General features: G+C 39.2%; 1 protein-coding gene across 2 annotated transcripts in view; it reads left to right on the top strand.

The window, feature by feature from the left end:
- LOC130921380 (SLIT-ROBO Rho GTPase-activating protein 3-like) overlaps window positions 1–16,641 on the top strand; it is a 104,148-nt gene extending 87,507 nt beyond the window's left edge. For both annotated transcript variants that reach the window (XM_057845205.1, XM_057845204.1), the window contains exons 16-22: window positions 184–289; window positions 371–598; window positions 3,287–3,360; window positions 4,627–4,807; window positions 8,160–8,303; window positions 8,415–8,688; window positions 10,900–16,641. In XM_057845205.1, the coding sequence (XP_057701188.1) occupies window positions 184–289; window positions 371–598; window positions 3,287–3,360; window positions 4,627–4,807; window positions 8,160–8,303; window positions 8,415–8,688; window positions 10,900–11,364 (1,472 nt within the window). In that variant the 3' untranslated portion in view covers window positions 11,365–16,641. The remainder of the gene's footprint in view (window positions 1–183; window positions 290–370; window positions 599–3,286; window positions 3,361–4,626; window positions 4,808–8,159; window positions 8,304–8,414; window positions 8,689–10,899) is intronic.
- Window positions 16,642–20,055: the final 3,414 nt, after the last annotated feature.

Genomic DNA, 20,055 nt, shown 5'->3' with positions numbered 1-20,055 from the left:
AACTATAAATAGCTAATTCTGAATCTGCAGCACTACTGAAATGGTAGTAATCGCAAATAGCTGCATGACTGTGGTCAACTAAATCTCAAAGATCCTTCTGGCCATTCACTTGTTGCTGTTGCAGGTAGCAAAACCTTCATAGAGCACTGTGCTCGCTGACTATTCTTAAATTATTTTTTTCAGAGCTGGACTTTGGTTCTGACAGAGCTCATCACCTACAGCAGATTGTTGCAACTCTCCCGCAGTCTGTGGTTGTCGTCATGAGATACCTTTTTGCCTTTCTAAATCAGTAAGTGGCCTCACAGCTTGTGTGCTCCTTCATAAATAAGTGACAACTCTGCTATGCCACTAATTGCCTCTGTCCCTCCAGTCTATCTCAGTACAGTGACGAAAACATGATGGACCCTTACAACCTGGCTATTTGCTTTGGCCCCACACTGATGCCGATACCTGAGGACCAGGATCCTGTGGCCTGTCAGGCGCATGTTAACGAGGTCATTAAGACCATTATCATCCACCACGAGGCCATTTTCCCAGCTCAGCGTGAGATGGAGGGACCTGTGTATGAGAAGTGCATGGCCGGAGGCGAGGAATACTGGTGAGTTCAAAGCAAAGTTTCCAGCATTCGGCAGTCAGTAATGCACAATATAAAACAATACTTGCAATGATTTAAGAGCCATAAAAAGAGAATATTTAAAGAAGCACTCAAGTCATTTTCCCACGTTTAAACTGTTTCATGCATGGGAGTGTGCACTTGTTGAAGTGTATATTCTTTATCTATTGTTTTGTTTGATTGCAAAGGCCTCTGCAATTTATATTGTTTAGAAAACGGTGGTTTTTGAAAGTGTGACATTCACAACGGGCTTTATAACCCTGAATTCTCACCGCCTGCGGCCGCAACACGGTTGCCTAACGGCTACGAAAACATTGCAGGTTAATTTTTACTGGTTGCGTTTGTGCTATGAATAACTGCGACAATCAGACAGAGGAAATCAGAAGGGCTCTCATAAGAATGCACGAATTCAGGGACAATATGTACTATGTATGTCCCAACGTCAGATACTTGAGAATTAACAATGGGTAATAAAAGAAACATTGGTTTTTGTTGTTTTGTCACGACACAAATATATTTTTCTGAATGAGGGCATTACAAGCTCATGAAAAAAGTAGTGCCTTAAAATTTATCCCGTTAACGGGCGGTAATTAATTTTTTTAATGAATCACGTTAAAATATTTGATGCATTTAACGCATGCGTGGAATGAACCGCTCATGCATTGCCTCAAACAGATTACAATGACGCCGTTTTTTGCACATTGAGAGCTAAGAGGCAGAGAAAGGCGAGTGGACACAGGCGTTCATTGGACCGCGCCGTTTATTGGCATAAGCTTCGGCAACTCCTTCACAACAAACATAAGTATCATTTAGTGAAAGCACAAAAAAATAATGTTCACAAAAAGAAATGCGCTTCAATCTGTATTAATGAGGCCCTATTCTCACACAGTTAAACAACCATGCAAAGAAAACTGGCATTCCCAATCAGAATAGCTATGTAAAATGCACATAAAACTTACTCAGACTTTGGTCAAACCCTATTCAAACATTTCGTTTCGCTCAACAAATACACTGGATGGCAATATTAAGTCACAATATACAAACTATCAGAGGTCTCGTACATTGTGAAGCCAGCACTCAAATGACCGTGAAGTACAATGGAATGGATGGACCCAGTAAACAGGGAACTAAGGCGTCAGTCAAGGGACAAAACACACTCATTGGCTACTAGTTTATTATTTGATTGAAAATTGTACTAATTTTATTAAAACGAAAACATTAAGAGGGGTTTTAATATAAAATTACTATAAATTGTACTGACGTTTATCTCTTAAGAACTACAAGTCTTTCTATCCGTGGATCCCTTTAACTGAGAGAATGTTAATGTTAATGCCATCTTGTGGATTTATTGTTATAATAAACAAATACAGTACAGTATGTTGAATGTATATATCCGTCTTGTGTCTTATCTTTCCATTCCAACAATAATTTACAGAAAAATATGGCATATTTTAGAGATGGTTTGAATTGCAATTATTTACGATTAGTTAATTTTTAAGCTGTGAATACTCGATTAAAAATTTTAATCGTTTGACAGCCCTAGAAAAAAGTAATAAATAAATATTCTGGAAAATACAATAGTTTTACATAACATTTCACCTCAAAGTGAATATATGGCTTTATTTTGAAAGGAAACCGGTAGTTTTATGTTGTTTATTTTGTCTATATCGACCAACACCTTTTCTGGGGTCTGATGAACGTCGGCATCGGGGCCTTATCAGTATAAGTCCTTTCCAGCATGGTGGTATTGTTGTAGCTTCATGCTATATGGCTAAGCCGTCCGGAAAAAAAGAGACTTTTGCGTCAAGCATACGATTACCTGCGGCACATCGTCGACAATTCCGCAGGCGGTGGAAATTGTAATCTTGATTATTATGCTTGCGAATACCTACGACGCCGTGAATGCAGTAAACCTTGTCGCAGCCTCAGGTGGTGTGAGTTGGGGGTAATGCACTCTTCATTCTTCCTCCATGCTTATTAATAACGGTAGCGCTGAACACTGAGAAAAGCCATCTGAAGGTTGCCACTTCCTGTTTCAAAAATGTGCTGAATGAAGCATAAAAAATATAAATAAAGTATTAAAATGTTAATATATAATTTAAATCACTAGGTGTGAGTGTGTGTGCGAATGGTTGTTTGTTTCCTTGTGCCCTGCGATTGGCTGGCAACCAATTCAGGTTGTACCCCTCCTACTGCCCATAGTTAGATGGGATTGGCTCCAGCATCCCCGTGACCCTCGTGAGAATAAGCTGCTTTGAAAGTAAATGAATGAATATAATATAAATATATAAGCAAATCATTTATTTTGTTGCGTGCGTTTTGAGTTCGGAAAGGCACAAACTAGCATCTGACCAATCTGTTATAAAGTGCTTTTTTGATTGTTTTTATTTTCACCTACAAACCACTGACATTCACAAATTTCTTGCAAATTGAAAAGCAATATCAGTCTTTAAATTAATGCGGCAGAAAATTTGAAATGAGTATAAAATCACTTAGGCTTGTATGTATTAAATATTAAATATCTTTACTTTGAATTCAAAACCATGAATTTAGTCACTTTTTAAAACAAATGTTTCATTGCATTTTAAGTTTATAAGAATATTATTATCTGTTTATATACCTTAATATTACCGTGCATCATTTTTTTTTTTTTTTTTTTTTTTTTTTTTGCAGTGAGAGTCCACACAGTGATGCTGGCGCTCTTGATGAGGTCGACAACGGTACTGGACCAAACACTAGTGATGATGGTGAGTCGCAGCTGCATTCAATGTATAGTTTAGATCAGGGGTGCTCACTATTTTTTTGTTCCAAGATCTACTTCTCAAGGAGACAGCATCACTTGATCTACCTTTACAGCAAGCAGGTGTGGGTTGGCGGCGCGAGTTACTAATGAAATGACCAAGTCAAAATCATCTGGATTCTTACAACATACAGTATATCAACATAGTTATAAGTCAAGCTATAAATTAACTATGTACAGAAATCCCTCACCAATTTGCAATTCAAAATTTGCGGTTTCAGTTGTTCGCGGGGTTTTAAAAGATATAAACGAAAAATACACGTCTTTTCATTTTGAGACACGAGCGAGGGTTTCGCAGCCAAATATACTGTACAAGTGTACAAGATTCAGGGGCTTTTTACATAAGCATGGGCTCTCATCCGAGGCATGTGATTGGTGCCTGATGCGAAATTGACACATGGCAAAACCAATGAGCACCATCAAAGCCACCCCTACTATGACCAACACGACGCCTATAAGACTGGCTTTATTCCGTGAGCTGATTGGTCGGCGTACCATCGGGACCTCCCCTATAGTGATTGACAAATTAGACTGCCAATAACAGTGGCTTTATCCCATTAGCTGATTAGCTGCGCACATCGTAGCCTCACCCAGCAAACCTTGTTTTATCTTCTCTTAAGTGAGGATTTCAGTAACAAGACCTCATGGCTCATTTTTTAGCAGGTTTTTTTCAGCAATTTTACAAGCTTTGAGAGCAGCCAAAGCCCACTACAAAGCCTTCACATCATCTGGGGAAATTTTAACCTTTAACCTGAAAATGGGGCACTCTATCTTGCCAAACACCTCCAGGACCTCTGAAGGAATAAGCGGTACTTTTCACCATTTTTAAATGCTTTGGCAGCACCTAAAACTACCCGGCTACAAACCTCCAACATCTTTTAAATTTTTTTTTTTACCCGCAAATGAAGTATCATATCCCCACTACATGCTCGTATACAATATGTAAATAAATGCTGTCTGGTTCAATCTTTTTCTATAAATTTATTTATTTTTGTTTTTTTAAGGGGTTGGGGGAGCAAATCCTACTTATCCTAGATTACTATACTTATTTCAATTAATTTATTTTTATATTTTAAATGCTGCAATCAACCCACTCTAGCATTGCAATCGATTGGTAAATCACGATCGATGTGATGAGCACCCCTGGTTTAAATTATCAATAAGAAGATTGATGCTAAATCTCACATGGTTGAACTTCATTTTTTTTGGGCAGAGCTGGAGCAGATAGAAGCCATTGCGAAATTTGACTACGTAGGCCGAAGTCCTAGAGAGCTTTCCTTCAAGAAAGGCGCCTCGCTTTTGCTCTACCTGCGAGCTTCTGAAGACTGGTGGGAGGGACGGCATAACGGTGTAGACGGCCTCATTCCGCACCAATACATTGTGGTGCAGGACATGTACGTAAAACACTTTTGCTTTAAGTTAGATAAGACTGCAAAGTATTAATGTCAGTGTGGAGAGTTAGTCACAAAATATACATGAAGCTCAAATGAATAAATATAAAGCTAGTAACAATTTTCTGTAAACAGTAGAAGAGGATTGTTCATTCCAATATGTACAATGATAATACTGTACTATGGAGGACCAAATGGGACGGAATGAAATATATAATACATCTTTAAATAAACACTTAAAGTTGTCATCAATAGCGTACCACACGTAACATGTCCTTTGCTCATTAATATTCATGACATCAGCAACTGTTGCTAGGGGGGTCAAACTTGCATTTGTCCCTCATGCTAGATGCATGTAAATAAATAGTGTACGGACGAGATGTTTACTGAGCCAAACCTACCAATTCTGTCCGAAAATGATGTCCCAGGTGCCAAATTCACTGGTAAAGATGTGGAAGAACTTACAAATATTTAGTTAAAGAGATGGCTTGAGTGCGAGGGCTAATAAAGATGCAAAAAAGTGCGGACCTGATCCAGAGGTAGCTTTTTTATCAATACCTTTTTCTTGTGTACATTGCCTTACGCCACTTACAAGTACATTCTCCTGTTTCAACAAGCTATCCTTTACCACCATATTCACTGTCTTTCTTATATTTTATACCCTCATGTTGTCTTAAGTCTTTCTACGACCGTTCTTGGGGGTAATTTATGTTGCTATTTTTGTGTAGCGATCACAAATGCTACTCGGTGACAGCCAACGAACACTTTTAAATTTTTCATTGATAACAAATCTTAATTCTAATAATTTATTTACACTTCCCACTTACTGAGGTTGTTTCTTTACAACAGAAAAGGTAAAGCTGGTAAATCTAGAGCTGACCTGTTGGTATGAACAGGCTTACTATAGAAAGACCAAAGCCAAACATGGCTAATGAATTTGAATATCCGTATTTTATCAAAATAGGCCTACATGACTGTTGTGATATAGTTATAAATAAAATTTAATTTTTTTTCAGGTCATTATTGTCAGACAGAAGCAGCACGACAAAATGCCAAGCTAAAAAATATGTAAAAATTTCAAAATCGGTCACCTCTTCGTGGCAGGCAATGGATCGGATTTGTCATCTTTAGGACCGTAGACCCCAACAAAATGTTTACTGCATATGAAGGTGAATGGCTTCACCTAGCTGGCGTTAAACTGGTCTTTTGGACGTCTGCACAAGTTGATCCATTGTTCACATTTTTTCCCTCTGAGTTTTTGGCTTCGGGAAACATACAAAGAAAACATCCTTCATACGTGGATGATCTTAATGTCTGGAGTCGTTTGTACAAGTTCCATAGCAGCAGTGTTTACTCAGCATGTTCTTTTTGAAAGATTACTGGCAGAAAACAAGCAGTGCTTGCATGGGTTATATGCGAGCGCACTTCTATGTTGACCCTCTTCCGGTTTACGATGGTGACGTCATGCAGCCTTGCAGTCTAAAAATAGCATCCGTGCGGTACTTTATTAATTAAAATGGAAATTAAATCAATAAGGTGCCATTAAATGTCTCATTTATTCAATAAATACTAGTCAATTTAATGTAAAAAAAAAAAAACAACAACAATTATTTCACTATTTCATTAATTATTTAATTATATCATGGACATGTGTTGCAGCACTTCATGAATTTATTTTACCTGTTAAACTCACCAAAGTCAGTGGGCGGGACTAACACCTGATGGTTACCCGGCACATTAAGCCAAGACGGGTCGATTTTAGATAAACGATCGATCCACAGCCTGTAATATTTTGACACACTTGGTGGCGCTTCCTTCACTTGGGTCAAACAAGTGGCGGACGAGTTGTAGCAAATTTTGCTCATAAATTCATGAAATGTTGCAACGAAGAGCCAAAATTGCGCCAACAATTTCAATGCTTTGCACACTACATGTTCTTAGTCAGCAGGTCCCGCTTCCACGTAATCAGCAAGGTCTAAAATATCTCTAACCAACTCCAGAAAGAGTTGAAGCCACCATGTTCTGAAAAACTTCAGACGATACCAATCGATTACACTTAAATCAGCATTTGTCCCGCCTACTGACTTTGATGGCTGAGTTTGACTGATTAAAAAAAAAAAAAAATTGTGAACTGCTGCAACATGTGTCCATGAAATAATTAAATAGTGAAATAATTATAGATGTTTTTACATTAAATAAGTTGTATTTAATTAAGTAATGACACTTTTATTTAATTCTCATTTAAATTCATTAATGACACAATTAAGTTTTTATTTAAAGATGGGCGGCACGGTGGCTGAGTGGTTAGCACGTCTGCCTCACAGTTCTGAGATCAAAGGTTTAATCCCGGGCTTCGGCCTTCCTGTGTGGAGTTTGCATGTTCTCACCGTGCCTGCGTGGGTTTTCTCCGGGAACTCCAGTTTCCTCCCACATCCCAAAAACATGCATGGTAGGCTGATTGAACACTCTAAATTGTCCGTAGGTATGAGTGTGTGCGTGAATGGTTGGATGTCTCCTTGTGCCCTGCGATTGGCTGGCAACCATTTCAGGGTGTCCCCTGCCTACTGCCCGTAGTTAGCTTGGATAGGGTCCAGCACCTCCGCGACCCTTGTGAGGAAAAGCGGCATGGAAAATGAATGAATGAATGAATTTAAAGATGTATTAATATATTTCATTCTATCCCATTCGGTCCTCCATACTGTACATCTAATACAAATGCCGAATCAAACATCCTGCCTTTACAATCATGATTTTATTACATGACAAACTAATCAAACTAATTAAACACTACGTATCTGTGACCTTTTAGTTTGCAAATATGGTAAAACTGGCTTTTATGCTACTGTGAGCTGTAAATTAAAACATGCATGCATCTACTTACAAAACAAAAATATCGAAAAGATTATTTGTTTTATCATCAAAAAGATTATTTCTGTAGTTTAGCTCAAAAAGTATAATTATATACTATACACATTCATTTAACGCTAGGGAAAATGATTTTCGGAAGGCCTACTCATACCTAATTAATTTTTTGTTGGGAAATATTCAAATTCATTATGATAGGGGATTTGTTTTTTTTTGTAAGTTCCAAATTATAGTCGTTAAAATTAAAGGCCCTCTTAATAAAATTGAAGCCGAATTTACATTTCTGCGTGTGTAGTCAATGGAGTTGGACCGAAAATCCGTATCCAAAAACTGTGTTTTGTTCAGTTGTAAAGTGTCTAAGTGAACCATTTTGTGGCCACTAACAGAAAATGGTTATTACAACAAACTGTTCACAACTTAACAAAAAAGGACCGTCTTGTTAAAAGGGAGAAAAGAATTATGATTTTATTGTTTTCATTATTGGGAACAGAGATGACGCATTTTCGGAAAGCATTCAAAGGACTGACAGTGAAACCAGCAGTGGATACCACGAGGAACGATCCTCATCCAGGCATGAGCATCAGTCTTTATCGGAACACCCTCTAGAACGCCGCTATGGGGCACCAATGGCAAGGTAGAATCAGAATATGAATATTTCTGACTAATGCTCAAATGCAGCCCAATTGTCGATATGTATGTGCAGTCCCACCGGTAAACACAACTGATGTTGAATGAATCCTTGTAGGCCTAGAGTACGTTCAGATGGAGCTCCGCTTCACCGTCACAGAAACGGCGACAACCACAGCCCCACCAGATCTGCCGACGGGCCACCGAGAGTCGCGCCTCGGCCCTGCAGCCCTCACAAAATGGCGGTGAGCAGGGGTCCCACAGACAGTCCGGAAAAGCGTCGACTTGCTACCTTTGGGGCTGCCGGACACCCTCAACGGTCATCTCCCGGCACAACTCGGCATACAAATGTGGGAGATCACAAAACCCTGGAGGCGGAAGCACTCGCTGAGGTGAGCGGTGATGAGCACTAAACAGGCTAAATTCAAAATTTATACAATGAATGCTCACTATTTATGAGTCAGGGTTATTAGTGACCAAGCCCTTGCAATTATAATTATGACATGACACTGTCAGCAGCATTAAAGAATGCTTCTGACAGATGTCACTAAGGCTAGGTTCATACTACAGGTCTTAATACACAATTCCGATTTGTTTTGTCATGTCTGATTTTTGGGTGTGCCCGTATAGACTGCTTTTGTCCAATGAGCCCATTGAAGTATTACCCATGTGCACAAATGCGCAGTCCGACATGCGCTGAGCAAACTGACCCACATGCGCAGAAGCATTAAAACAAATGACTACACATGTGGTCTCTACGTCATTCTAGGGCAGTATTTTTCAACTTTTTCTAAGACACGGGACATTTTTAAATGTGAAAAAAATCTCGCGGCCCACCACAACCCAAAAATTTTCCAAAATTACTTTCTGTACAGTATATTTAATTATAAATTGATTTCTCAATATTTATACTTACTCAGTATGAAACCTGAATCTGTTAAGATGAACAAACAAAGCCGATATCCTGGCAGGAATCTTCTTCAACAGCTCCCGGTCCCTCTCTGTTTTTTTTTATTTTTTTGTTTATTGCAGTTAGACTTAAATCTTTAATCCTATCAGGGCCGAGCATCTCGCTGACAGTGGCTTTGCAGGCAGGTAGTATTAATGTCTCTCCCACAGTGTGGGACTTTTTGGATTTAGCAACAAGGTAACTGGCTTTGAGGACTTTTACCTTTGTAGTTCTACTCAAAAAGTTGCCTGTTTCTCTGTGTTTTCATAAAGGGGAACAAAACTGTCCATTGACGCGTGTTTTGTTTGGAGATTACATTTAAGCTCGCTAGGAACCATGGCGCTGTTGGATAGCTGCTCGTGTCACGTTCAAGAACTGTTCGGATTCCTATCCATCAGCCACCGTGCTGTCCGCGACGATGTGTTGGAATAAAACACAGGGGGAGGTTTATACCATATAGATATAATGGAACAATACTTTGTGTACTGTATATCGACACTTGATGAGTCTAATCAAATGATGTACAGTAGACATGCTGGGGTCCAAATTGTCGTGGACAGCTAGGGGGATGATGGCTAGAAATCCGAGCAGTTCTTGAACGCGACACGGGCAATACCTCACACTATCTGCACACGACTGCAACCTTCTACCTTTTCCTTCCTTCCTACTGCAACTCCACTCGATGACGTTTAAAAAAAAAAAGTGATACTGGATAATTTCTTGCAGCACACCTGACGATCTCTCACGGCACACTAGTGTTCTAGGGTGATCATAATTTAATTTCCAAAAAGTGGACACAAATAACTGAAATAAATAATCCCCGTTTAGTCAGATATTCAAAGTTTATATGGATTGACAGAGTGCATTCATTGACCATGTGTGCGTTTGCCTTGAATTGGCCATTTAAGCAATATTGAAACATTGCTTATTTGGCACACAGAAAGAAAACCGAGCATTCTGAGGCGTATCCCTTTTTTTTTTTTTTAACGTAATTTTTTTTATTGACTGTGGTCAAACCCGGCTACTGCCTGAAATCTGAGTTCAAGCTAGGCGCTAGCCCGAATGCATAGCTCCATCGCTGCCGTAGCTCCCTGCCTCTCTTGTTCTTTGCTGATGTAATTGCTGCATGATTTCAGATTTGGCAGACTTGAGAGTTCAGACCGCAGCCACATTCCGTAAAACGTTGCCCAGATCAGATATTAAACACATACGAAAGTGGCCTAGATCGGATTTGAAATGGTACATTTCTATGCAACTTGTCCCATTCGGAGAGGCAGGTTAATGCCTCACTCGAGTTATAAAACCACGAAAAAAAAATCAGATTTGTGCATTAAGACCTGCGGTATGAACCTAGCGTAAGTGTCACACGGCAAATGTTGTCACTTACTCCATTTATGTCCAGCTCGGATCCTTTACATCCATTCAAAAGTAAGATCATTTACCGGATGACACTGAATGACATCTGTCCTAAGCATTCATTAACGCTCATGACAGTGTCATGTTATAATTGCGACAGTCTTATAACACCGCTTTCAAATTTGGTGGGTGGCGACTTATAGTCAGGTGCGCCTTATATTCTGAAAATTACGATAAGCCCCTTGTTGCCATCTGCTTCTAAATACTAGCTACACTTTGTCTCTCTCTTGTTTGTCAGGACATAGAGAAAACGATGAACACAGCCCTCCATGAGCTGTGTGAGCTGGAGCGACAGAATGTTGCCAAGCATGCCCCCGATGTGGTCCTGGACACGCTGGAGCCTCTCAAACACCCCAGCGGCAGCCAGGACGTACCCGGAAGTCCCCTGCACACCATGGTCATCAGAGATCCCGAGGCTGCCCAGCGGCGAAGCAGCAGCAGCTCCTCCTCTGAAACCATGACCACTTTCAAACCCGCCCTGGCCGCACGCAGGCCCAACGCGCCCGTCAGGCCGCCACCTGTCAGACCGGTCCGGCCGGCTCCTGTTCTCACGCAGGGCCAGGGCCCGCACCGTTCCAGCAGCTCCAGTTCGTCAGGTCTAGGCAGTCCAGGCATGACTCCCACTGACAGGGTTTTTCCCAAAGCTCCTTCACCTTCACCGTCCACTTCCTCCTCCTCCTCAGACAAACAGGGTAACATGTAGTAGCATTGGTCAGACACAAGCCAAGTAATAGAGAACAGTGTCTGATCGCCTTCACTCAACCGAAACAGCAGCAAATCTTGTTGATCTCTCCACCTGCTGGTTTTTGTCAAATCTTCACTCACACCTTGGCTTAAACAGTTAATGTTACACTTTCTTAGCATAGACTCTGAATTTTAAAATGGATGCACTGGAAATCCTTGTGTTCACCAATAATATGGACCATGTCAAAGAGTTTATTAGGGTACATGTATTCTGTTTGGGAATTTTCTGCCTTGGTCGGTGTGAGGCAAAGGAATAGCACACCACTCGGTTTTGATTATTTTTTTTTTTGTAACTATTTGAGATGTACTGATTGGATTTAAGTAGCCTATGTGATGCCTAAGAGAACATCTGCAGTGTTTGATGAAGGTGACTGGAACTGCAACGAGCAGTGAGGATGATGCAGAATAGAAGCACTGACTTTCAAATGTGGCTCCCTCCAGTGGTAGTAGGAGATATTGGACTCATTATTTGAGTATGGTTGGCAGCTTAATGGAATTTTACAAACACACACACAAACTATTATTAAGAACTATGTGCTACGTTTATAGAGCATGACGACACTAAAGACGGATGCCAGCCCCTAGAAAAGCATTGATTTGATGTCTCTCAAAAGGAGTCACTTACAGTATCTACATCCTCCTCTAGTGGCCTCGACTTTAAAACAAGCTGTTAGTCCGCACTTGAAGAAGTGAACGCCAGAAATGGCACTTTGTTGAACGTTTTTTTCATTTCTGTAAGGAGTGACTCATTTTACGGCATTTCAAATGCATTATCAAAAAACCCTGCAAATGGTTATCTTTTTTTATTGATGGTTTGAAGTAGAAGCCAGGGAAAAATGTAGGCTATCTTGAGGCCACTTTAAATTGCGGCGTCTGCATGATTTCACAGCTATTCAGCACTTGTACATTTACAAGGAGGTAACAACACTCCTATCAACAGATAACACTTAGGTTTTACACTTGCATTTAGTCTAAAAGGCCCCTCAAATAAACACATCGTACATTCCCTGGCCACGAATTGAGGAAATTCTGCACAATATAAATGTGAATGTAAACTATATGTTTTCAGTATCAGCATCTAAAACACAGGCGTCAAACCCGAGGCCGAGGGGCCTTATCTAATCTCGCGACATCATTTTGTGTGGCCCGCGAAAGCAAATCATGTGCAACGACTTCATGTTTCGTGCTCAACTGACCTCTCGCAAAAGCTCCGCCCCCTCCCCCCTTAGTTACGGTTGCTAAGCCGACAAGCTTTGTGACTCCCAACAGCATAAGCCATTGCATGCATATGTATACCGGAGTGTTTAAAGTTATTAATTTTGGAGCAATACCCTTTAGCTCCAGATCGCAGCTAAAGGGTTTACAAAATGCAGTATGCAATATTACGATATTTTTTCATGTAGCAAGCTATTGAAGCAAAAGCATACAGGTTCAACACTTACAGTGGTATGAAAACGTATCGGAACCTTTTGGAATTTCTCACATTTCTGCATGAAATCACCATCAAATGTGATCTAATTTTTGTCAAAATCACATTGATGAAAAAACAGTGTCAGCTTGAACTAAAACCACCCAAACAATTATAGGTTTTCATATTTTAGTAAGGATAGTATGGGGAAAATAAGTAAGTGAACCATCACATTTAATATTTTGTGGCCCTACCTTTGGCAGTAATATAACTTCAACCAGACGCCTCCTGTAGCAGCAGATCAGTCTGGCACATCGATCAGGACTGAACTTGGACCATTCTTCTCTACAAAACCGCTGTAGTTCAGTCAGATTCCTGGGATGCCTGGCATGAATCGCTGTCTTTAGGTCATTCCACAGCAATGGGGTTCAAGTCTGGACTTTACTTGGCCACTCCAAAACGATGTTAGTGAGCTTTCCTCCACACATAAAGTTGTGTGTTACTCCCAAACAATTCAACTTTGGTTCATCAATCCACACAATATTTTGCTATAACTTCCGTGGAGTGTTCAAGTGCCTTTTTGTGAACATTAAGCGAGCAATAATGTTTTTTTTTAGACAGCAGTGGCTTCCTCCATTCTTGGCCATAGTTTTACATATACAGTAGTTGATGTGTGCACAGAGATTATCGGACTGTGCCAGTGATTTCTGTAAGTCTTAAGCAGACATTCTATGGTTCTTTTTTTTTTTTTTTTTACCTCTATTGAGTATTCTGCGCTGAACTCTTGGCGTCATCTTTGGCAACAGTGCCAAACTCTCTCCATTTGTACACAACTTCTCTGACTGTCAATTGATAAACATCCAGACTTTTAGAGACGGTTTTGTATCCTTTCCCAGCTTTATCAACAATTTAATCAACAATCCTTGATCGCAGGTCTTCAGACAGCTCTTTTGACCGCACTATGATGCACATACGACAATGCTTCTCATCAAGACAATTTTTGCCAGGTGTGTGTTATATAGTAGGCAGGGCAGCTTTAAACCACTCATCACTGATTGGGCACACACCTGACTTAAATTGTTTGGTAAAAATTGGCTTCAATTGCTCTTTAAGTCTCCTTAGGCAGAGGATTCACCTACTTATTTGTTCCCCTTCTGCCATTGTTTGCATGCAATCCTCATTAAAATATGATAAATGTTTGGGTGGTTTTAAATAACGCAGACAGTTTTTACATCTGTGTGATTTTGACAAAGATCAGATCACATTTGATGGATATATTATGCAGAAATGTGAGAAATCCCAAAAGGTTCAGATACTTTTTCATACCACCGTACAGCAAGCAATGAGCTGGGATACTAAGGTGTCGTTTCACCAAATATTATATGAAAAAACGAAAAATTAAGTTCAAGGGGTTAATTAAGGACAGTATTATAGCTTAAAAAGATGAATTGTTGCTTTAATTTTAGTGCACTCACAGCACTGAGACAAGCAACTGTGAACGAAGACATGAAGTTAACTGATTTCCGCTAATGAAACAGCTATACTTAGACATGATAGCGATGACATCCTAGTAAGATATAACATATAATAACTGTCACTGCAACTTCGAAATCCAGTTTTATTAATTTACTCGCCTCTATTAAAGCAAATCAAGCAAGACAGCTCGCTAGTTAGCAGTGTCATTAATCTTACTTTAAAAACAGCAGTTAGTTACAGTAACAAATTACTTCCCCCAAAAAGTAATTGAGTTAATCAGTTACCTCATTGTAAGTCATTATTTACTCAGCAAAGTAACTGATGTTACTTTTCATGTTCTACACATTATACATTTGATAACATCTTTCATATCAAAGATGTTTATATTAATTGATTGAAGAGTAAGAACACCATATACAGTATTTTAGAACATTTGGCATTCATTTGGATTAAATGTATTAGTATGTTAAGAAAACACAAATGTAATTCTCTAACCATTAACCAATGCTAATCTCTGACACCATGTTAGGCCTACTGCACAATAAACAGAACACTATCCTTAAATATTCCGTAAAATAACAGTAATAAAAATTAAAAATAATTCAAGTTTAAGAACGCTGCCATTGAAATTTCCTGGCCCATCGCCATTATTGCTGTCTTGTTGTTTGCTAGAGCGTGCCGTGTAGTGAGACAGTGCGAGGAGGTGGGCATGATCCGCTCACCTAGCCAGTCGTGATCACGTTTGCAACAGCGTCACTACACCCTTCCTCCCCCCACTCTTGTTTTTTCTTTATTCTGTTCTTGCTTTATTCAACCAATTTGTAGTAACGTGCCCCTTCACATCCTTAGTATTGGTGGCAAAGACGTGAAAGGTAATTCATTAGATTGCTCACTACTGAGAAAAATAACGCCGTTATGCTCTAACGCCGTTATTACCAACACTGCTAGGAAGCCTCTAGCATTAGTAGCTTAATTTTATCTTGAGAGAACACGTATGTGTGCTTTATCCTGGGGTACCTCATGCCCAATTTAGATATTCCATAGGATCATTGATTCACCATTTTGGACATCCGGAGCTTGTTGATCCTTTTCGTCTTCTTCCATAAAGATTTATGCCAATCGATGAGCTCAAAACCGCCTAATGAATCAATTCGACAATGGGGCATCCAATAGTTTGACGGCTCGCGCTCACTAAACGACGTTGCTAGAACATGTGATTGGTCAATTGCTATTTTGGGGGGCGGAGTTTGCTAAAGGTCAATTGCCAAAATGGTTCCTGCAGGTTTCATCAAGTGAAAATGAAGACTTTTTCAGACCACTTTGAATATAATGCCAATTCTAAGGCAAACAAAGCAGTAACTCTCAGAATCCTGGAAAAGTTCTGACATTATTATACAATTTAAGAAATTTAAGTCCTACCAGACAAAGTTCATTGCCTTTTTAAGATACTTGATCATGATTAGTGATTGATGAATTAGGACTTTTTAAGACCCCACATGAACCCTGAAACCTTTTCACTATTAAAAGCTTTATCAGGCTTCTGATTTCAAAACTATGTATAAGTCATTTATGTTGTGTATGTAATAGTATGAGGCGATCACACATTTATATGAATTCACAGTGATGATAGCCTTCTGAGGGAAGCCATAACTAGATACAATGTGGCCTGCAAGAAAAGTGGGTTTGACGCTTCTGATCTAAACCATTAATGTGTCTAATTGGTTTACACCCGTTTTTAATCATCTCAGCTTACATCGTCATTGGCATCAATGGGCTGCTACTTTTGAACTGTTGACCAAGCACAATCAAATTGTTTTGTGTGTGTTTGCTAAAGGTACTCTCGAGAATTTTGGCACTTTGTAAAGGATTAACCACACATGTCATTCCTGTAATCTTTACATAGTAAATGAAGAGAATAGCAATCATATATCAATATTGTCTAAATAAATAAATAAATAAAATAAACACAAAAAAAATTACATGAAATAAAATAAATCAGCGAACTAGTAGACTTCCTGCAATGATGTAATGCACTTAAAAACAATTGCCGGAATTGTGCTGAGTCTGTGTTGTTGATTTTGTACTAGAAACTTGATTCTAGCACATCAATGAAGCTTGTTCTACAATGCACATGGCGTTCTCTCTAGATGAGATTGTTTATGCTTTGTGGTCTTGATCATCCATCTCGCCAGGATGAATAATAAACAGGTAGGTTTGATTGATTGCATATATGCTGTTAAAATGATGACTTGTACAAATAACAATGTACGATAGAAACAGGATATAATATCATCTCAAGTCTGTAGAGTTTTTGTAACTCTTATCCTTGCACAAACATTAATTAAAGAATAAAACAAGGGGAAATTGTCATCATTTTGTCTTCAAACACACTTAAAAAATATTATTAACATTGAAAAAATGTTTTCAATCACCTAGCTATGTCACAAACAAGAATAGCAAAACCAACTTGAGCTTTGAATACTTTACATTAAAAGATTGGTAGATGTTTGTATGTGAGATTTTTTTTTACATAGTCTGTAATGATCGAAATATTATTGTCAGGCATGAAAATCTCTCACCTTTCGGCGAAATTCGCCGTTTTGAAGTCAAAAAGGGTGACCTACGTGAATTGCGTAGATCCGAGGAGAAATTCTTTTTGGGAGGGGGGGGGGGGGGATCGGGAGGTTTTATTTAATTAATTAATATTATCATCATGTGATTAACCTGGTACGTAAACTGAGCACTTAAGAACACAGCAAATCCTTCTAGATGCTTCGCTGACGAGAACCAATCATCGGCCCAAGCTGCGTTCCATTATTCCAAACGCGCGCACTCCTTACGCGTGTACATGGAGTGCTCGGAGAGCCTTCGGTTGCATTGCAAAGCTGCGAAAACAAAAAGCAGGCCTGATCCACATCGGGGCAGACCAGAGCGCAGCATACACACTTGCCTGTATTTGCCAGCAGATTGAATTTGGTGAGTAATGGTTTCAATCGTTTTCACGTTTTGCGATATAAAAAAGTTACTGCCATTCGTTGCAGCTTGCGTTGAACACTGCCAGAGCTAGCCAAATCTCCCATGAAAAAAAATACCTCCCGTTAAATTGGCGTCAAGCTTGTGTATTTAGCGGTAATATAAACGAAGAAACACATTGTTGAGTCAAATTAAGGGGCATGCTCCCGGATGGAGGGGGCGCCTCACATCGCTCCCGTCGTCCGCCGGAGACTCGTTATTTTCGGCTTGGACTTGAGCTGACGGCCGGTGTCGGCACAACACCGGCCCGACGAGTGGTGGGAATGAGTCCTGCTTCTTATAGCTTTTCAGAAATTCAGGGATCCCTCGTTTTTCGCGGTTAATGGGGACCAGAACCCGCCGCAATAAGTGAAAACCGCGAAGTAGCGTTCCCCCCCCCCATTTTTTTGTGCGTGTTCAATGCATTTATTCAGATTTTACATTGGAAAAAAGATACATATATATAAGACATGTTTTTTCACTTTTTTCACCAAAGTATCATTTATAAATGGTTTTCAAGCACTTCAAAATGTAAGAATTATGATAAGTTTTAAACATGTTACTGCCCCACCGAATTATTTTTAAACAAGAATAAAGTAGTTAGAAAATGCTTGGCTTTATTAAAAGCTTCATAGTGAGTCTACTCAAACCCTCTCAGGCTTTGGTAAACGGTGATTTGCACATGTGCAAAGTTTTTCTTTTTATATATTTTTTTGTTTGAAGCAACTTATTTGATTGAATAATAAAGACACAAATGTCCTAGCCAAAATGTGGCCCAAACGCAAAACATTACTTAAATGGAAAAATTTGTTTCAATCAAGAAAAATAGTTTTCAAATGCTTTTTTTGTCTCAAATTTATTATTGCAATCAAAAACATTTTTTTTAATTGAAGCTACTTTTTGGGATTAAACGTATATACTGTATTTTGATTGAAGCAACTTTGTTTTTGATAGAAGTAACTTTGTTTTTTGATTGAATAATAAAAACACAAATCTAACTCCATCGTTATTGAGTGAGAAAGAAATTAAGAAAGCTTTAAAACAAAAAGCCACCGGGGAGTCTGTTTGTTTTTTTAAATATTTATATTTCATTACATAGACATGCGTCGTAGGGAAGGGAGATTGAGGGATAAAAAAAGGAGTTAGATGAGGCTGTTAAAGGCAGTGGATACCTCATCAGCTGGGTGAATAGCAGACCTGGTAAGAACAAGTTTGCAAGGATAGTCTGGTATTAAATGCAATTATAAACACAATTACAATGTTATTTTTCTATAAGATTTTTATGTCATTGCTTTATTAATCATTAGGTGCTAGAGTTGTTAAGTATGGATAATAATGAAATAATAGTTTTAAGAAAACTGTGCTGTTGGTGGCTCAGTGACCATCTGATGTGGTTTGTTCTCAGATGAACAAGTTGAGGAAGGAAGTTTTGATGCAGAGGTTGAAGGAAGAAAAGAGGCAGACTGACTGAGTCACAGCCAGAAAGTGTTGATGACAGTTTTGATTTCTATTCACTGTTGCCCCCTCCCAATTAAAGTATGTCACAGTCGCAGCCAATTATTATCTAAAGCTGGTTAAAATTGAAGTTATGTTGTTTTAAGGTGTATTAAATACTTGTTCATGTTCCCCTTTTGATCTACGAGCATCCACCGGTCTCTGCATGGCCCTGCTGAAACACAGTGTGGGTCAACAGAGCTCAATATTTTGTTGGGGTGTACAATACAGTGTACTGGAATATATTTCCTCCACACCCTTCTCACCTTTTTAACCCCTGACCCATTTTCATGCCTGATTGTACAGTGGTATGAAAAAGAATCGACCATTTGGAATTTCTCACATTTCTGCACAAAATCAGCATCAAATGTGATCTGATCTTTGTCAAAATCACACAGATGAAAATACAGCGTCTGCTTTAACTAAAACCACCCAAATATTTATAGGTTTTCATTTTTAATTAGGATAGCATGCAAACAATGACAGAAGATGGACAAATAAGTAAGTGAACCCTCGGCCTCACGAGACTTAGCAATTGAAACCAATTTTTACCAAACATTTTAAGTCAGGTTTGTGCCCAATCACTGATGAGTGTTTTAAACCTGCCCTGCCCACTATAAAAAACACACCTGTTAAGAAATGCCTTGATGAGAAATATTGTCTGATGTGCATCATGGCTCGGTCAAAACAGCTGTCTGAAGATCTGTGATCAAGTGTTTTGATTTGTTTAAAGCTGGGAAAGGATACAAAACCATCTCTAAAAGTCTGGATGTTCATCAGTCGACAGTCAGAGAAGTTGTCTACAAATGGAGAAAGTTTTGCACTGTTGCTTCTCTCCCAAGGAGTGGCCGTCCATCAAAGATGACGCCAAGAGTTAAGCACAGAATACTCAGAGAGGTTAAAAAGAACCCTAGAGTTTCTGCTAAAGACTTACAGAAATGACTGGCACAGTCCAATAGCTCTGTGAACACATCAACTATATGTAAAACTATGGCCAAGAATGGTGTTCATGGGAGGACTCCACGGAAGAAGCCGCTGCTGTCTAAAAAAACTTTGTTGTTCGTTTAATATTTGCAAAAAGACACTTGGACACTCCACAGAAGTTTTGGCAAAATATTTTGTGGACTGATGAAACCAAGGTTGAATTGTTTGGGAGTAACACATAACGTCATGTGTGGAGGAAAAATGGAACCGTGAACCACTGTGGAGGGAGCATCATGATTTGGGGCTGTTTTCCTGCCTCAGGGCCTGGACATCTTG

This window comes from Corythoichthys intestinalis, chromosome 9 (genome assembly GCF_030265065.1).
Source record: "Corythoichthys intestinalis isolate RoL2023-P3 chromosome 9, ASM3026506v1, whole genome shotgun sequence".
Taxonomy (NCBI): Eukaryota; Metazoa; Chordata; class Actinopteri; order Syngnathiformes; family Syngnathidae; genus Corythoichthys; species Corythoichthys intestinalis.
Note: the sequence above shows the minus strand (reverse complement) of the source record. Positions and strands in the feature narration are given on the sequence as shown.